Source organism: Impatiens glandulifera, chromosome 3 (genome assembly GCF_907164915.1).
Source record: "Impatiens glandulifera chromosome 3, dImpGla2.1, whole genome shotgun sequence".
NCBI lineage: Eukaryota > Viridiplantae > Streptophyta > Magnoliopsida > Ericales > Balsaminaceae > Impatiens > Impatiens glandulifera.
This window is the reverse complement of record NC_061864.1, coordinates 24284846-24304118: the sequence shown is the minus strand read 5'-3', so window position 1 is coordinate 24304118 and position 19273 is coordinate 24284846. Positions and strand designations below refer to the sequence as shown.

Sequence of the window (19273 nt, the reverse complement as noted above, 5' to 3'; positions counted from 1 at the left end):
CATGGTCTAGTTCGCACTACTTATCGATGATGATGATATAGTAAACTTTCAGGAAACTATTACGAGTCAGGTGAAAGATAAATGGATGGGTGCAATGGTTGAGGAGATGGAGTTTTTGCTTAAGAACTAGACATGGGAGCTAGTTGAGCTTCCTAATGGTAAGAAGACAATTGGGTGTAAATGGGTCTATAAGAAGAAACCAACGGTTTAAAAGGAAGGGGAAAAGTTCAAGACTCGACTTGTTGTAAAAGGATTTTTATAGCAGAAGGGGATAGATTATGATGAAATCTTTACTATGATGGTTAAACATACTTCAATCAGGGTATTTCTTGTATTAGTAGCCAATTGTGATTTGCACTTAGAGCATATGGATGTTAAACTATTTTTTTTATAGTGATTTGGACGAGAAAATTTACATGAAACAACAAGAAGGGTTCACTCAACCTGAACGTGAACATTTGAGGTCCAGGTTAAAGAAATTGTTGTACGGGTTAAAAAAGTCTCCAAGATAGTGGTACAAACGGTTTGACTCCTTCATGATTAAAATCGGTTAGAGACGATGCGAGTATGATTGTTATGTTTATGTCAAAAGCCTTGATGACGAGTCTTTTTCTATTACTTTATGTGGATGATATGTTGATTCTTTCACAACATATGCATAATTATGGATGTAAATGAACCGAGTTGCTCGCGAGCTATTCGAATCTCGGCTCGACAAAAAGCTCGTTCGAGCTCGTTCGTTAGTCTTAACGAGCCGAGCTCAAGCTCGTTTAAAAACTCGAAAATTTAAACGAGCCGAGCTTTAACTTCTCGATATTCGGCTCGTAAGCTCACGAACATGTTCGTTTATAGGCTCGCTTATAAGCTCGCAAATAAGTTCATTTATAGGCTCATGAACACGTTCGATTATAATATTGTTTAAATATAATTTGTAAATTATTAAAAAAAATAGTAATATATAAATATATATTATAATAATTAATATTATTACATGATTATATTTATATTAATATAATAATAACCTATAAAGCTATAATTAAACTTAGGGTTAATAAATAGATATTTTTAAAATTCTTTTTTTATTCTGCAAGAGAACTCTTTAGAACTATGTAGAAGGATCTCGATAGTCAGTCTCTAGTCTCTAGTCTCTCATATCTCTCTCTTCCGTCTAGCCAAGTCTCTCATCTCTCTTTACCGTCTAGCCAAGGTCGTCGGTCTATAAGGTTGCAGCACACCAAGGTTTCAATGCTCTTTTCTTTCTCTCTTTCGCCAAGTTCTCTCGTCTAAGCATTAGTGGAAAGTGGAAATCAGTGGTTACGAATCATCTTAGAGGTGAGATTTCATATTTTATAAAACCAGATAGGTTTTGTGAAAAACAAAAACTTTAAATATTATTTTAGGTTTTATTTCTTAATTAGTATATTTGTCAGGGTTAGCTAGTGAGGTTTCAAAGTGTTTCAGATGTAGAGAGTTTCAGCTTAAGGCTAGACAACAAAGAGGTGGTGACTGGTGACTGGTGAGAGGCTCATTCGGGCCACCTGCAACACCCAAACTTGAGAGGTTTTTCTAGGTTTAAGTCTCTATCTGAAATTGTTTTTGCATTAAACCTCAATGATTTGTTTTATATGCTTAAACTAAAAAAGTAGACACCCTTGTTTTGTTGATTTCATACTTATTCTTTCTGTTTTTTAGTCTTTTGTTTTGTTAACTAGACCTAATGTGTTTTTATTTAAATATGATATCATTAATTGTTTTATTTGATAGTTTGAAGAATTCTCTTTTTTGGAATCTGTTGATTATGTTGTGTATTAAAATATTCTAATGAATATTCTACAATACTATACTCTGTATTTCAGAAATTGAGTACAACACTAACTATGGAAGAAGTTCAAGTTCAACTAAATGAAATTAATAACACTGAAGTTTCTCAAAAACAAGGAGGTGACTGAACCTGATAATGTTATAGAAAATGAAAATAACCCATATAACATGAAGAAAAGGAAGCGTACATCTAAAGTTTGGGATGATTTTAAAGTGATCACACTTATAGACGGGAATACAAAGGCTGAATGTATTCATTGTAAACATCATATGACATATGGTAAGTCGAGTCCTACGACACATTTGACTAGGCATAGTCGACATTGTATAAGGAAGATAATGAAAGAGAAAGGGCAATAAAATCTAAGTATCACCACAACCTTCTCGGAGATAGAAACTGTTAATGCGGTGCAAAGTTTTAAATACGATCACACGAAGATTAGGGAGATGTTTTCACACATGATTATTGTTCTTGAACTTCCATTCGCTTTCGCAGAGTATGAATTGTTCAACTTGATGATGAGAACTGCTACTCCACATTATCAAAAAATTAGTCGGGCTATTACAAAGAAAGATTGCATAACTACTTATGAGATGGAGAAGAAATTACTTTTGGCAGCATTGAAGAATGCGAATAGGGTAAGTGTGACTACTGATTTTTGGAAGTTTGATCAGAAAGTTTCATATATGGTTGTTACTTGTCATTATGTGGACTCCAATTGGAAATTACAAAAACAAAATTTGAACTTTTGTTCAATTCCACCGCCACATACAGATATTGTTGTGTGTGATGTTTTGAGCAAGTGCTTGGAAGAATGGGAAATTGAAAACAAATTATGGACAGTTACTGTTGATAATGCCGCATATAATGATGTAGATGTTCGATTGTTAAAGGAGAATATATCTCACAAAAACAATCTCCATTTGTGTGGAAAATTGTTCCATGTAAGATATTGTGCACATATCTTGAATCTCTTAGTACAAGATGGGATTTCAGATATTCAAGATATAATTTCAAATGTGCGTGATAGTGTAAAACATATATCAGCCTCAGAGTCCCGAATCAGTATATTTAGTGAAATTGCAAAACAATTGCAATTATCTTCAAAGAAACTTGTAATGGATTGTTGAACCAGGTGGAATGCAACGTATTCTATGTTGTCCACTGCTTTGGAATTCAAAGATGTATTTCCAAGATACAAACAAAGAGATCCTACTTATAACTTTTTGCCAAGTGAGGCTGATTGGGAGAAAGTTCGTATAGTTTGTTCATTTCTTGAAGAATTTAATGAGGTCACCCATCTTATTTCAGGTAATAAATAAATATCAACATATTAATTTGTCTCTACTTAGTTTGTTTATCGTTTAAAAGTCTAATATTATTTATCTATCATATTTTAGGTTCAAAATATCCTACTTTGAATTTGTTTCTCCTTAAGTTGTATAACATACAAAAGTTGTTGAATAATTCCATAGTAGGTGAAGATAGCTTTATGACAAACATGGCCAAGAAGATGAAGACAAAGTTTGATAAATATTGGGGTGATTGTAACTTACTAATTTCGATGGCAGAAGAAATAAGATGAAGTTTATTGAATGGTGTTTTTCAGAGATTTATTATGAAGTAGATATACTTGAACACACTATTATAGTTCGTGAGACATTACATATGTTATATAAAGAATATGTTGAGGCTCACAAATCAAATGTGATTGGAAATGATGTTAACTGTAATACACAACATCAAACTTCAAGTAGTGGTTCAACTTTCATTGGAAAAGGACAAGGCAAAGTGAGAGCACAATTTGTAAATTATATTAAGAATGTTGATAGTGTGGAACATTTAATGTTTGAGTTGGATATTTATTTCGATGATGGAGTCATTTTATGTGAAAATGATGCTGAATTTAATGCATTATCATGGTGGGAGACAAACAAATTAAAGTTTAGGATTTTGTCAAAGATGGCATGTGACATATTATCAATTCCAATCACTATTGTCGCTTATGAATCAACTTTTAGTGCAGGGGTAGAGTTATTGATCCACATCGTGCCAATTTAGGAGCAGAGACAGTTCAAGTTTTACTTTGTGCAGAAGATTGGTTACGAGCACGTTACCAAATCAAAAACAAACAAAAAGTAAGTAAATATATATCTTATTCTTTATTTATTTAAGTCTTAGTTACTAAATCTAAAAGATAATTTTATATGTGAAGGATAATTCAGGGATAAAAGAGATTAATTTGACTTAAAGTCTTGCAGTCAATGGTTGTGACTTCTCTAGTGTTAAATATTTTTTTATTTGGTAATTATATTATGAAATGAAAATAAATAATGCTAATGATGTGTTATATATGATGTAGGTATGTTGATTTTGTGATAGCAATCTATAATGATAAGATGTTGCTGGAGGAGAGCAAAGTGCTTTTGATAATATGCAGTGTTTTTGCCTTTTTTGAAGTATACTGCAACTAAAGCAAAATGCTCTATCATATTGGATGATAGCAAAATACTTTTGATAATATTTTTGTGTTATGGCCTTTTTAGAAGTATTCATAAACTATAGCAAAATGCTTTATGTAATTATGTTATTGGCTAGTGTTATAGTTTTGAAGGTTTACTTCCACTAATTTGTTACTCTTATCATTTGAAAAGTATATTTATAATTATAATTTTAATGTTGCATTCATTTCATTGCTCAATTTATAAACGAGTTTTAAACGAGCTCTTAACGAGCTTTCTAAACAAGCTTTAAACGAGCCGAGCACGAGCGGCTCGTGAGCTCAAAGAAATCCATACGAGCCGAGCTCGAGCTCAATTGTAAAAGCTCGAAACGAGATCGAGCCGAGCTCGAGCCCGAATATATACTAGACGAGCCGAGCTCGAGCATGATATTGTTCGGCTCGGCTTGGCTCATTTACATCCTTATGCATAATATTGTTAGTTTGAAAGTTTTATTGGGCTAGTAGTTTGATATGAAAGACTTGGGTGCTGCGAAGAGAATTCTTGAAATAGAAATTTATAGGGATATTATCTCAACGGGACTATGTTGAGAAAGTACTAAACAATTTGAGATGAGAAATTTAAAGTTAGTGTCCACTCCTTTGGCGAATCATTTTAAGCTTTCTTCTAAACAATGTCCGAAGATGAGCAAAGATATTGAAGACATGACAAATGTTCCATATGAAAGTGCAGTTGGTTGTTTGATGTATACGATGGTTTGTACATGACCGGATTTGGATCAATTTGGGAGTCAAGTTAGTAAGTTCATGGTAAAACCTGGTAATCAACATTGGGAAGCAGTCAAATAGATCTTCAGGTATCTTAAGGGAACTTCAAGTTATGGTATTGTTTTTGGTAGTGAACGAGTTGATTATGTAGTTGGTGGATATGTGGATTCAGACTATGTTGGTGATTTGAATGATATAAGGTCTACAATTGAGTTTGTGTTTACTCTTTGTGGGGGACTTATTGTTGAGTTATGGATCCTACACTTATAATAAACTCTAAAATTGTTAATTAGAGTTTATTGGGTTTGTATTTGATTTTAAGCTTGGGCCTGTCCAAGAATTATTTAGGTTTATTACCTGAATGTTTACTATATAAATATGTGATTATTAAGGGTTTATATTATTTTTTAGACAGAATTCTAGAGAGATAAAGTGTGAGGCAAAAACTTTGTATTCATTCTTCTTCTTCATAGTGAAATCTGGTGGCGGTTGAAGTGGAAGTAACTCAATTTGAGTGAATCACTATAAATCTGTGTCTTCTTGTGTTCTTCTTTCTTGAGTTTTTTATAGATCGTTTCAAGCAGGTCGGATTTGGGAGATATAAATCCTAACAATTGGTATCAGAGCAATTAGGTTAGATCTGAGCATTGGAAATGATGGAAATCAAGAGTAGTATAAAACATGGGATTGGAATATTCGATGGGATAGATTATGCCTTCTAAAGGATGCAGATTGAAGATTATCTTTATGAAAAAGGAATGAAAATTCTTTTGAAGATTGGACAGATTCTAGAACTGAAGTTTGTTGAACATCAGTTATGTAAAAATTGCATTCTTGGAAAACAGAAACGAGTGAGTTTCTTAATGATTTAGAAAGAGCTCAAGAAAGAAAGGCTAGAGTTGGTACACACTGATGTGTGGGGACCTGCACCTATTTCTTCTATTGGCGGATCACAATACTACGTGACGTTTATAGATGATTCGACAGAAATGTATGGGTATATTTTATGAAGCACAAGTCTGAAGTATTTATTATTTTCAAGAAATGGAAGGCTTTGGTTGAAAATGAAACAAATCAGAAAGTTAAGTACTTGAGATCAGACAACAGAGGTGAATATATCAATTCATATTTCAAAGAGTATTATGATGTGAATGGGATTAGTATGGTGAAGATTGTTTCCTGAACGCCTTAAGAGAATAGAGTAGCTAAACGAATGAATCGAACATTGAACGAGCGTGCTAGAAGCATGAGATTGCATGTAGGGATGCCTAAAACCTTATGGGAAGAAGTTATCAATATTGTTGCCTATTTGATAAACAAGGGACCCTCTGTTTCTCTTGAATTCAGAATTTCTGAAGAAGATTAGAGCAATAAAAAGGTAAACATTTCTTATTTAAAAGTGTTTGGTTTTTTATCATATGTTCATATTAATGAATGTGATAAGAGCAAGCTTGATTCAAAGTCTAATAAATGTTTTTTCATTGGTTATGGTGATATCGAGTTTGTTCTCATTTTTAGGACAATCAAAATTGGAAGATCATTCATAGAAGAAATGTTATGTTCAATGAATAGGTTCTCTACAAAGATTGTGTTGGGAAGACATCATATGATGATTCCAAGTTGAAAGAGACTGGTATGGTTGATTTGAGAGAATTTTTAGTTGAATATATACCGACTGTCGAAGAAGACAAGTGTGTTGTTGAAGATGAAAACGTTGAGAACGTAGCCTTAGAGGAAAATAAGCAAACATCATTTATACAGTTGAGAAGATCGTCAAGGAATCGAAAACTAGTCAAGAGGTGGTCTCCATCTCTGAAATATATCTTTTTGATAGATAGAGGTGAACCTGAATGCTATGAGGAAGAAATACAATCTAATGAATCAGTTAAGTGAAAGTCTACGATGAAAGATGAGATGGACTCTTTGACGTTGAATCAGACTTGGGAGTTCACTAAAGTACCAAAAGGAAAGAAAGCACTTCACAACAAATGGATCTTCAAGATTAAAGAAGAACATGATAAAACCATGAGGTACAAGGCAAGGTTGGTTGTGAAAGGATTTCAACAGAAAGAAGGTATTGACTATAATGAGATCTTCTCTCTAGTAGTTAAATTGAAGACAATCAGAACTATTTTGAGTTTGGTTGTGAAAGAGGACCTTCATCTTCAAAAAATGGATGTCAAAACTGTTTTTCTTTATGGTGATTTAGATGAAGAGAATTACATGCCTCAACCAGAAGGATTTGAAATCAAAAAAAAAATGAGCTTGTGTGTAAGCTTTAGAAGAGTTTGTATGGTTTGAAACAGGCTCCAAGGTAATGGTATAAGAAGTTCGATAGCTTCATGAAAAGTAACAATTTTCTTAGGTGTCAAGTTGATCATTATTGTTATATCAAGAGGTTTGATAAATCATACATTATTCAACTCCTCTACGTTGATGATATGTTGATTGCTAGAGCAAGATTGTATGGGATTAACAAGCTCAAGAAAGAGTTGTCTGAAAAGTTTGCAATGAAGGATTTGGGTGTTGCAAAACAAATCATTGGGATGAGAGTTTTTAGGGAGGAATAAGTTCTCAAGCTTTCACAAGAAGAATATGTGAAGAAAGTTCTTAGCAGGTTCAACTTGTATGATGCAAAATCAATTACTACCCCCTTAGCTAGTCACTTCAGACTATATAAAGATTAGTCACCTTCAATATAGGAGGAGAAAAATTAAATGGTCATTGTTCTATATGCCTCTGCCATTAGTTGTATTATGTATACAATGGTATGCACAAGACCAGACATAGCACACATATAGTGGGAGTTGTTCACAGATTCATGAGAAACTTGGGTAGACAACATTGGGAAGTAGTAAAGTGGATATTACGATACTTAAGAGGAAGTACGTGTCTCGCTTTGTGTTTTCGAAAGTCTAATATGTGTTTGGAATGATATGTTGATGCTGACAATGGTGGTGATGTTGATAGTAGGAAGAGCACAATAGGGTACATTTATACTCTTGGAGGTACTGCAATCAGTTGGGTTTTAAAATTGCTCTTTCTAATTGTGAGGCAGAGTATGTTGTTGTGACAGAGGCTACTAAGAAAATGATGTGGTTACAACATTTTTTGTGAGAATTGGGTCACGACTACGAGAGAAGTGTGTTACGATGCAACAGTTAGTGTGTCATTCATTTAGCAAAGAATCATGTTTATCATGGCAGGACGAAGCATATACAGGTTCGTTATCATTTCATCCGCTCAGCTTTAGAAGATGGAGTATTAGCTCTTAAGAATATTCTCAGGAGTGAGAATTCAGCTGATATGCTGATGAAAGCTGTGACAAATGAGAAACTGAAGTTGTGTGCAACTTCAGTTGGTCTTCTTCGTTAAGACGCTAGATGGAAAGCCGCTACCATTCAACAATTATTAGAGTTTATTATAGAGATTGTTGAGTTATATGGAGCCTACACTTATAATAAACTCTATAATTGTTGAATTGGGTTTGTATTTGGTTTTAGGCTTGGGCCTGACCAAAAGTTATTTAAGTTTATTACCTGAATGCTTACCCTATAAATATGTTATTATTAAGGGTTTATATTATTTTTTAAACAGAATTCTAGAGAGATAACGTGTGAGGAAAAAACTCTATATTCCTTCTTCTTCATAGTAAAATCTGGTGGCGGTTGAAGTGGACGTAGCTCAATTTGAGTGAATCACTATAAATCTATGTCTTCTTGTGTTCTTCTTTCTTGATTTTTTTAAAGATCGTTTCAAGTAAGTCGGATTTGGGAGATACAAATCCTAACACTTATATGTTAGAAATCAACACTTCAGTCTACTGTGGCACTATCAACAACTGAAGTGGAATACATGGCAATAGCTGAAGTTGTTAAAGAATCATTATGGCTTAATGGGCTAGTAAAGGAACTAGGTATTGAGCAAGGTGGAGTTTAATTACTTTGTGACAGTTAGAGCACCATTTATTTGGCAAAGAATCAGGTATATCATTCTAAAACGAAGCATATTGATGTGAGATTTCACAAGATCAGAGAGAGAGTTAATCGCATTTGGTGAGATACTGTTACAGAATGTTCATACTAGTGAAAATGCAGCTGATATGTTGACGAAGTCAGTTACTACTAACAAGTTCAAACATTGTTTGGGCTTGTTGAATGTCTCAAGTTTCTAAAGGAATGGTGGTAGGCCAGCCCACTTAGAGTTATCAAACTCTATATTGTTATCTTATAAGAAGGCTTGAATTTTTCGAAAGTGGAGGTAAGTGATTTATCTCCTATGAGATTCAATATTCGCCCTAGAAATTGTTGTGTATGTTGCTTATATAAACACATGTTAATTAAGTTTAGAGTTAATGGTTTATGCCTAAAATAGTTTGGTCTTTGAAACTTAATTACTATTTTATAAATATCATGTAATATAGGGTTTAACCCTAAAAGTGAAATAATATATTTGGCGACACTCCCGATGACGTAGATAGTTTGGTCGAATCTCGTTATATCTTTTATTTTTATTTTTTTCTCTATTATTATTAGTTTACGTGGTTACTCGAATCAACACAACCAATCAATTAAATTAAGTTAATTTTGTTAATTTTATCATTAAACTGTTATAATTTTTGTACTATTTTTAAAAAGTGATAAAAAAAATAATTATAAAATTAAAAGTTACATAATGCATATTCTTTTGGGTTGAAAATATTAAAATTAAAAAAGAAAAAGAAAATCGAGTCTAAATTCCAAGTCAAATTAGAAAACGATTCTTCGAGAATGAGGGTAAGGAACTTAATTGTCGTAGATCACCATATAATTAATATAATTCGAGATATAATTATTTTGAATGAAAAAAATAATCAATGTTAAACTTTAATAAAAAATATTTTTAAATTAGTAATCTAATGAGTGTATTAATTACATGTATTTTTATTACAAAATATATATATATATATATATTTAACAAAATAAAAAGTTAATATTTAAAAATAAACAATATTGTGTAAAATATATTTTTATAAATTTTTCTAAGAAAATATTGTATATCATATAGTTACAAAATTTATTATAAATGAGTTTTCATTTATTATCAATAAGTGTTCAACTTAATTTGAGTTATATTTGTAAAATTAAAATAAGTTTCAACAAATTTTTGTCTATTAAAAAGTGAAAATAAATAAGTATTCATCTCATTTCTAATTTTGAAACAATTTGTAAACACAAAAAATTAAAATGGTGATAACTAAGTTAATAGATTATTTTAGTTTGACTAATTAATTTAAAAAAATATAAAATTATAAGAGTTAATTTAAGATTTAATTGTCCCATTTTTTAATTTATGATTTAAAGTTAATCGGATAGTAAACAACAATTATCTTTTATGGTGTTGCATTAAAGATAATTTAACCTACATATAATAAATATAACAAATAATATATATAGCATTGGTTTAAAATTTAAGAGATTAAATATTATGGTTTTGATTCCTACCCAAATTACTTTAAATTAAAATGGGATTATTATAGTGGGATTGTGATAATTTATAACATTAAAAAAATTATTTATCTGAAATTTGATTATCAAAACATAGATTTTTGAATAATTCAATTTACAATTTTCATTGCAAAATTAATTTTAAAGATCATTATCTTAAAATTTAGCGTTTATTAACTAGTTTAAATAAAAAAAATCAAATAACACTAAAATTTATCATTAGAGGAATGTAATTTAGTCAACCAAAATTTAAACTAGGCCACAATTTTTTATTCTATTTTTATATTTTATTCTTAAACTTAGGATAAGAACTCATATTTTACATTATTAATTCATTTTTTCAAAGTTGTCCGCATAAATTATAACATTTCTTCAACTTGTGCAACAAAATCAAAACCCACAATTTTATGGGTGTGAAATTAATACAACTAATTTTGTAATTTCATATTACTAGAGAAAAACAAATCATAAGTTAAGATTCAATTTATTTAAAAAAACATATAAGAATAACAAATAAATATCAATCAAACTAATAAATTAAAAATTATTTTTTAGTTACACACGTTCATACAAAATATAACTAAAAATAAAGGAGTCATAAGAAGAAAATGACGTGTCACAATATTCTTGACTGAAAAAAGAATAAAATGTGAATAAAGAGAATAGAAAGAAAATTTGTTATTTTTTCAACGAATTAAATTGTGACAGACACGTAATTTTCTCTTCCAATTTCCCTTCCATAACTAAAAAAAATATTAATTATTTCTCTATTCTGGTCGAAAGTCAAATTCAACTTTAGTCCTCAAACAAGTATTTTATATATATATATATATATATATATATATATATATATATATATATATATATATATATATATATATATATATATAAAATAGTGAAAGGAGAGAGAGAAAAGATATTAATATCATAACAGTCATTGGTACAACATTACATGCAAAATCAAGCGAATCAGAAGCTGACTCGTGAGAAAAGATTTTCAATGAAAAAAAAGTAGCAAATTTATCTTATCTACACAAGATCGTGGTGTGTCCTATAATTAATGGTTGGTGCAACTTGCAAGAATCACCCCCCAAATCATCATTTTTATTCGTTAAAAGTACTCTTCCCCGCCTGTCAATTTCAGTTTTCAATTTTTATATATTTTTACTAAACATTTATTTTAGTTATATTTTTATTTATTTTATTGTTACGGTTAATATATCATAATAGAATAGCTCAAATAGCTAGACTTAACAAAGAGATCAAAATTCCTTGTGTTAAGTCAGTTCTTGTTCCATTTAATAATTTATTGTAATTTTTTAAAATTATTTTATTTTAAATTAAAATTTTGGATTACGAGAAGATTATAATTTGAATTCTAACTAATACAAATTAAATATTTAAATGGGAAAGTGACAATAAAACATCTTAATGCAAATTAAAATTGGTTTGAATTTTTATAGCACATTTAGTATACTTTTTCATGTCAAATTTTATATCACAATCAAATTACTCAATTTGTTTGCAATTTTTAAAGTTAAGAAACATTTCTTGTTATTTGTCTCTCTTTAATGAAATTCTTTGTGTTGGTGCGGAAAATATTATAACTAATAAAATAGGATTTTATTGATAGACATCTTAAGTAGCTACAGTTCACTTAATTTTGATATATGAAAAACTAATGAAAGATTCTCAATTTAAAGGATAAGATAGAACAATCTATAACTCAAAATAAATGCAATTCATGACATTAAATAATATATCTTTTGAGCTTCATCTTCCTCTCACGCTTGATCTTCAACTCGATCTTGAGCTTCATCATCACATTTAATGTTTTCCAAAATTATTAATTATTAATTATTTTTAACACCCCCTCTTAATTAGTAATCTTGAGTTTCTTCTTAAATTTGTCGAACTTGTCAATCGCTTTGGTCATGATATATGTTGGCTGATCCTCCGTCTTGATAAACCTCATGGAAATTACTTCTTGAGTAACCAAATCTCGAATAAAATGATGTCGTAGTTCAATATGTTTGGACCGAGCATGAAAAACAGGATTCTTTGTCATTGCAATAGTTGACATGTTGTCACAATGAATAATTGTCGGCTCACATTGTTCAAACTTCTTGTCCTTTTAAATTCTTTGAAGCCAAACAACTTCACAAGCTGCATCGGTACATGTTATATACTCTGCTTCGGCTGATGACAATGCCACATATTTCTGATGATATTACATTTGATCCAAGACAAAAGATATAACCGGAGGTACTTTTTCGATCATCAATCGAGCCTACCCAATCACTATCTGTATACCCAACCAACTTACATTTACTTTCCTTTTTGAATTCAATGCCTTGAGTTTTTGTGCCTTTAAGATATCTAAGGATTCTTTGAATTCAATGCCTTGAGGCTGCAAAATGAATTTGACTTGGCTCATTCAAAAATCTAGAAAGCAAGCTTACCGAATGTGTGATATTCGGTCTTGTGTTGAGATAGATTAAGGAACCAATCAACTTTCTATAACTAGTTGAGTCAGCTTTCTCACCATCGTCGTTAACTTGAAAATTTTCATTCAACGCCATAGGAGTGGAGAGGGGCTTGCATTGACTCATATTTAATTTCTTGAGCAGATCTTCAATATATTTTTCTTGAGATAGAAAGATTCTTCCTGAACTTTTCTTAACTTGTATATCAAGAAAATATTTCATGAGTCCCAAGTCTGTCATCTCAAATTCTTTCATCATTTGATTCTTGAAGTCTGCCACCATAGATTTGTTTGTTCCAAAATAGATGAGATCTACATATAAACATACAATCAATAAATCTTTGTCAATAGTCTTCACATAGAGAGATGATTCACTTGTACTTCGATTAAAGCCTTTCTTGATGAAATAGTTATTAATTTTGCTGTTCCACGCTCGGGGTGCCTGCTTTAACCCATACAATGCCTTTTTTAGTCGATAAACTTTCTTCTCTTTTTCTTTGATCTCAAAACCTTCGGGCTGCTCAACATACACCTCTTCTTGAATTTCTCCATTTAGAAAAGCTGATTTTACATCAAGTTGAAATATATTTACCTCCAACTGAGCTGCAATGGCTACACAAGTACGGATTGTCTCCATTTTGTAACAGGAGTATAAGTTTCTGAGAAGTCAACTCCCGGTTGTTGAGAATAACCCTTTTGCGACAAGTCGAGCTTTATGTTTTTGAATCAAACCATCCTCACTGTACTTTACTTTGTAGACCCATTTTAAACCGATAGTTTTCTTTCCATCTGGCAAGTCCACGAGTTCCCATGTTGAATTTTTCTCAATTGTAGATAACTCAGCCTTCATTGCTTTTTGCCAATATTCTTTTTGAGAAGCTTCTTGGAATGATTGTAACTCACAAGAAAATAATCCAAACTCAATTTCATCATAAATGTCTTGAACCATTCGGGTCTTTCTTAGAGGACTATCTGAATCAGATTCTGAGTCTTGTGCAGAAGGTTGAGATGAGATAGCTTGGGATGCAATTGGATCAGTAAATGGTTGTGATCCCAAGTCTTCAACTTCTTTCCCTTTCCAATTCCAAGTAGCTTTTTCATCGAAAATAACATCTCGAGATACAATAATTTTGTTGGTCAATGGATTCATCAATCGATATCCCTTGGATTCATCACTATAGCCAATGAACACAAGTTTTTGGCCTTTCTCTTCAAACTTCTCCCGACTTTGAGATGGGATTAGAGCATAAGCAATACTCTCAAATATTTTAAAATGATCAATGGCGGGCTTTTTATCATACCAAGCTTCAAATGGAGACTTATTTTTTACCGCTTTGGTTGGTGATCGATTGAGAATATATATAGTTGTGTGAACAGCTTCGGCCCAATATAGATTTGGAATTCCCTTACCTTTCAACATGCTTCTTGTCATCTCTACAATTATACGGTTTTTTCGTTTAGCTACGCCGTTTTGTTGTGGAGATCTACTAACGGTTAATTGTCTTTTGATACCATTATCTTTGCAATATTCCGTAAAGGAATTTGAGAGATATTCTCCTCCACGATCAGTTCTCAAGCACTTCATTATATGACCACTTTCATTTTCAACTAGAGACTTGAATCGTAAGAAAATATAAAATGCTTCGGACTTTTGATTAAGAAATAAATCCACATCATTCTTGTATAGTCATCAACAAAGAGAATGAAATACCTCTTATCTCCAGGAGTAGGAGTTTGCATCGGGCCACATATATCAGAATGGACAAGTTCAAGTGGTCCTTTTGCTCGCCATGTAGTTTTGGGAAATGGGAGCTTGTGCATCTTTCCATAAATACAACCTTCACATATATCATTCATCACTTGAATAGAAGGAAGTCCAACCACCATATTTTTCTCTTTTAACAACTAAAGTTACACAAATCTTCATTTTCCACTTTTAATTCACAATCACTTTTTAATGGAAACGTGAGAGAAAAGGTTTTATCTTTTATTTCGACAGTTGCCACAACCACATTCTTCTTTTTGTTAAATATTTTGCAACTTCCATCATCAAAATATACCGAGAAGTCTTTCATAATAAGTTGTCCAATACTAAGAAGATTATATGAAATATTAGGGACATATAGAACATCCGTGATAAGCTTTTTGTTACCTCCCGAAGTTGGAACAACAATGGTTCCTTTTCCTTTCGCATCTTGATAAGAACCATCTCCAAGAACAACAGTTGAAGTAATGTCTGAGTTAGGCTCCACAAACATATCTTTATTGCTTGTCATATGGTTATTAGCACCGCTATCAAGATATCATCGACTTTTTGACTTTTCTTCACCATTTAGAGAAACAAACATAACGTCATAATCTTCTTTCACAAATTTTGCATCATCTTCTTTCTTCTCCTGATTTTGAAATTGACAACCCCTTTGAGAATGATTAGGGATTTTGCATCTTTTGCATTTGAAATAACAATCTTTTGACTCATGATTTGATTTCTTGCAAATGATACACGAATAAGAATCACTTAATTGTTGTGGTGCTTTACCTTTCTAACCGAATGTCTTCTCATTTTTCTAACCAAATTTGTTGTGATGACTTCTTGAAAATGCTTCTGGTACTTGCTTGGATTTGAAGGCTTGATCAGTTGATGGAGTATAAGAGCGATTAATTCTTTGCTCATGTGCGAGAAGAGATCCAGTCAACTCATATATTGTCATCTTGGACAAGTCTTTTGATTCTTCAATCGCAGCAGCAACATGATCGAACTTTTGAGGAAGGCTTCGAAGAACCTTTTCAACAACCTTTTTATCTTTGATTTCATCTCCGCTGCTTTTTATTTGATTGACAATAGTGGAAACACGAGAAGAAAAATCTTGTACCTTTTCTCGATCCTCCATCTTTAGATTGTCAAAATCTTTCTATAAGGCTTGGAGTTTTAATGCGATCGTTTTCTTTGTACCTTGAAATTCCTGTTTCAATATCACCCAAGCATCTTGAGCATTTTTTACTCCAAAAATACGAGGGAATATGGTTTTGCCAACTCCTTGTTGAATATAGCGCAAAGCTAGTGCATCTCGTTTTTTGAGATCCTTTTCAAATTTCTCATATCTTTCGTCGTCTTCATCGGGCACATCGAGTTCTTCTTCATCTATCATATCCCAAAGACCTAGGGATATGAAAAATGTTTTCATTTAACTGCTCCAGAATTCATAGAATTCGCCTTCAAATATAGGAACTTGACTTGGAGAGTATGAGAATATAGTAGATGTCATTTCAAGATTGAAACGTAACCTTGCTTTGATACCAAATTTGTTGGTGCGGAAAATATTATAACTAAGAAAATAGGATTTTATTGATAGAAATATTAAGTAGCTATAGCTCACTTAATTTTGATATATGAAAAATTAATGAGAGATTCTCAATTTAAAGGATAAGATAGAACAATCTAGAACTCAAAGTAAATGCAATTCATGACATTAAATAATATATCTCTTGAGTTTCATCTTACTCTCACGCTTGATCTTCAACTCTTGAGCTTCATCATCACATTTAATGTTTTCCAAGATTATTAATTATTAATTATTTTTAACATTTTGTTCATCACTCACAATGTGGTCTAATGGCCTTGAAACCTAAGAATCTATATTTTAAAAATAACTTTGTATGCAAAATTACAAAGACTGATAGAGAGAAATTGACTAAAATATTTAGGATTTGGTATTTACGGAATCAGACTAAATTTGTATCATTAAAATAATGAGGCAAAATACATGATAAGAAAAAATTGGTGCAAAGTTGGAAGAGACCGATTTTAATAATATTCCAACAATTTCAGAAAAATATATGTGATGTCATCAAGTATGGGTCCTATTTAGCCCGAGACTAAATACTGCAAGCCGAATTTCCTCTAAGGTTACGGGTTTAATCAATTATAAAATAATTTGTTCATTAAATCTTTGTTGAACAAAGTATATGATGTGGCCAAGATTAACTAAGCCTTCCAATTGATAGATATCCTCATAGTAATTATCAATAGGTTAGTTAATACTAGGAGGGTCTACCAAAGTGTCAAATTGATCCGTCTCAAAATGTTATTATTCTCTCATCTATGGTTTGTATGAAAATATTTCGTGTTAGAATCACAGTAAAACATATTTTAATTCTTGATTTCACTCCCCAATATTTCTCTTCATCTTTCTTCAGTAGCTAAAGTTTCTATTTAATTTGTTTGATTTTTACTTAAATATGTATTCCATTTAGAATTAATGAGATTAATTAATTATCTGGAAATGTTAGTATAAGTACTGAAAATGTACAAACTAATCTATAAAATTAAAATAATTATTTTGATTTATTTTTGAATAAATAAAATAAAAATAATTAACTACATAGTCAAAAACCCAATTAAACAATTAATTAGATTCATTATTAGTCTAGCGACAATAGGAGATGGATACTAACACTAAGTTTCTGGGTTTGAGCCCCCGTCATGCGGCTAGTTCTGCGCCTGGTTAAGTTTTGCGAACTACATACTTAATTCGTTTTCCAATTTTTTTGGCCACATTTTTAGATTCATTATTGAGATAATTAAAGTATAATTAATTAAGAAAAATGACTAAAATAAAAAATAAAATTATTTGAGATAAAAGTTGTACTCATTTATCTTAAAATAATTTTAGAAAAAATCAAGGGATTAAAATAAATAATTTAAAGATGAAATGAGATAACCATTTCATCCCAAAAAATGATTTATGTAATATACAAAATAAATAAATAAATTGACAAAATATTTGTCATATTTATTTTAATAATTTTTGTATTTAAAAAGATCAAAAATAAAGCCAAAAGGGTGGGAAAAAATTGATTTCAATCAAACCCTTAAGATTTTAAATAAAAAATTTAATTTATAATTTGGTGTAGCCGAAATTCTGTAGAATGGCTACAGCCGAAACTGCATACATCGGATGAGCGCTGAATATTCATTCAACACTCCAAACATGCCCACGTAGTCCGCTGTAGTCAGAGACGTGCGCGCCCAAACACCAACAACGTTGGACGAACTGCTGACGGAACGCGATAAAGCGCATGAAACGACGTCGTTCGACCGCCATCGTCGTCTTCATTGCGTCTTCATTGCGTCGCTAGAGGGATAATGATTAAATCACATCCTTTGATTTCCAAATTTGGAACTTCCTCCACAGTCAACCAAAACGGTATTCAAAAATTGAAATGATCACCCTATCACGGTGATCATCTCTCCTACATCAGTAGGAATGATTCATCCCTATTTCATCAAGTTGGCTCAAGAACAACCAAAACGCTATTAATGACTTTTGGCTGATTCGATCCACTTGAAGCCTCCACCGACTCAGGAAGGTTATAAATAGTCCCTTGAATCATTCTGAAAGCAAGAGATAACATCTCAAGCTCAAAATCAAAGAAATCCGAGAATTCACCATTGAAGCTCAAATCTTTGGAATTATTGGCTACTGGGCACAACATAGTCATCCCAAAGAAAGTAATATCTGAACTGAATAGAATCATGAGAGATTACATTTGGGAAACATAAGGCAGGGGAGGCAAAAAGGTCAAATGGGAGGATGTTTGCAATCCCATAGAAGAAGTCGAACTAGGAATAAAAAGTTGTGTTGAATGGAGCAAAGCCTTCACCATCAAGAACCTGTGGACGTTGGAGCAGAAAGCGGACTCCATGTGGGTCAAATGGGTGCATACAATATTTATGAAAGAAAAACAAAGTGTCTGGACACGAAGCATCAATGAAAGAATGACATGGTCATTGAAGAAGATCCAAAAAACAAGAAAATATTCCTTTCGAATGGTGCAAACCACAATTGGAAATGGAAGAGGGGTACTATTCTGACATGATCTTTGGCTGGATAATATTATCATTATGTTCAAAAAGAAATGTAAGGAAGCAGAGTTAGAAGAGAATGCATCAAGTACTCATTTAGAGACGTTTATGAAGGTAAATGTTATTCACTTCTTAGGCATATTCTAGAAGGTGATGGAATCTTAAACCTAATGAGAAAGAAACAACTAAATGAAAGAAATGATGAAATATGATGGAAAATAGAAAGTAACGAGAAGTTCATTACATGAAAGGAATGAGAAATGGTTAGAACAAGTGGACAAGAGGTAGGTTGGCATAACGTGGTATGGTCTCCAAAAATTATTCATCGTCACCAATTTATTCTCTAGCTGGTATACAGGGAAAAGTTTACAACAAAAGACAAAAT

General features: G+C 31.7%; 1 protein-coding gene across 1 annotated transcript; it reads right to left on the bottom strand.

Moving 5' to 3' along the window:
- Positions 1 to 15325: 15325 nt before the first annotated feature.
- On the bottom strand, positions 15326 to 15913 carry LOC124930050. The gene is made up of 2 exons (XM_047470417.1): positions 15635 to 15913; positions 15326 to 15418 (listed from the first exon to the last, which is right to left on the bottom strand). The coding sequence occupies exons 1-2, from the start codon at positions 15911 to 15913 to the stop codon at positions 15326 to 15328; spliced, it is 372 nt and encodes a 123-aa protein (XP_047326373.1).
- Between the last annotated feature and the right edge of the window lie 3360 nt (positions 15914 to 19273).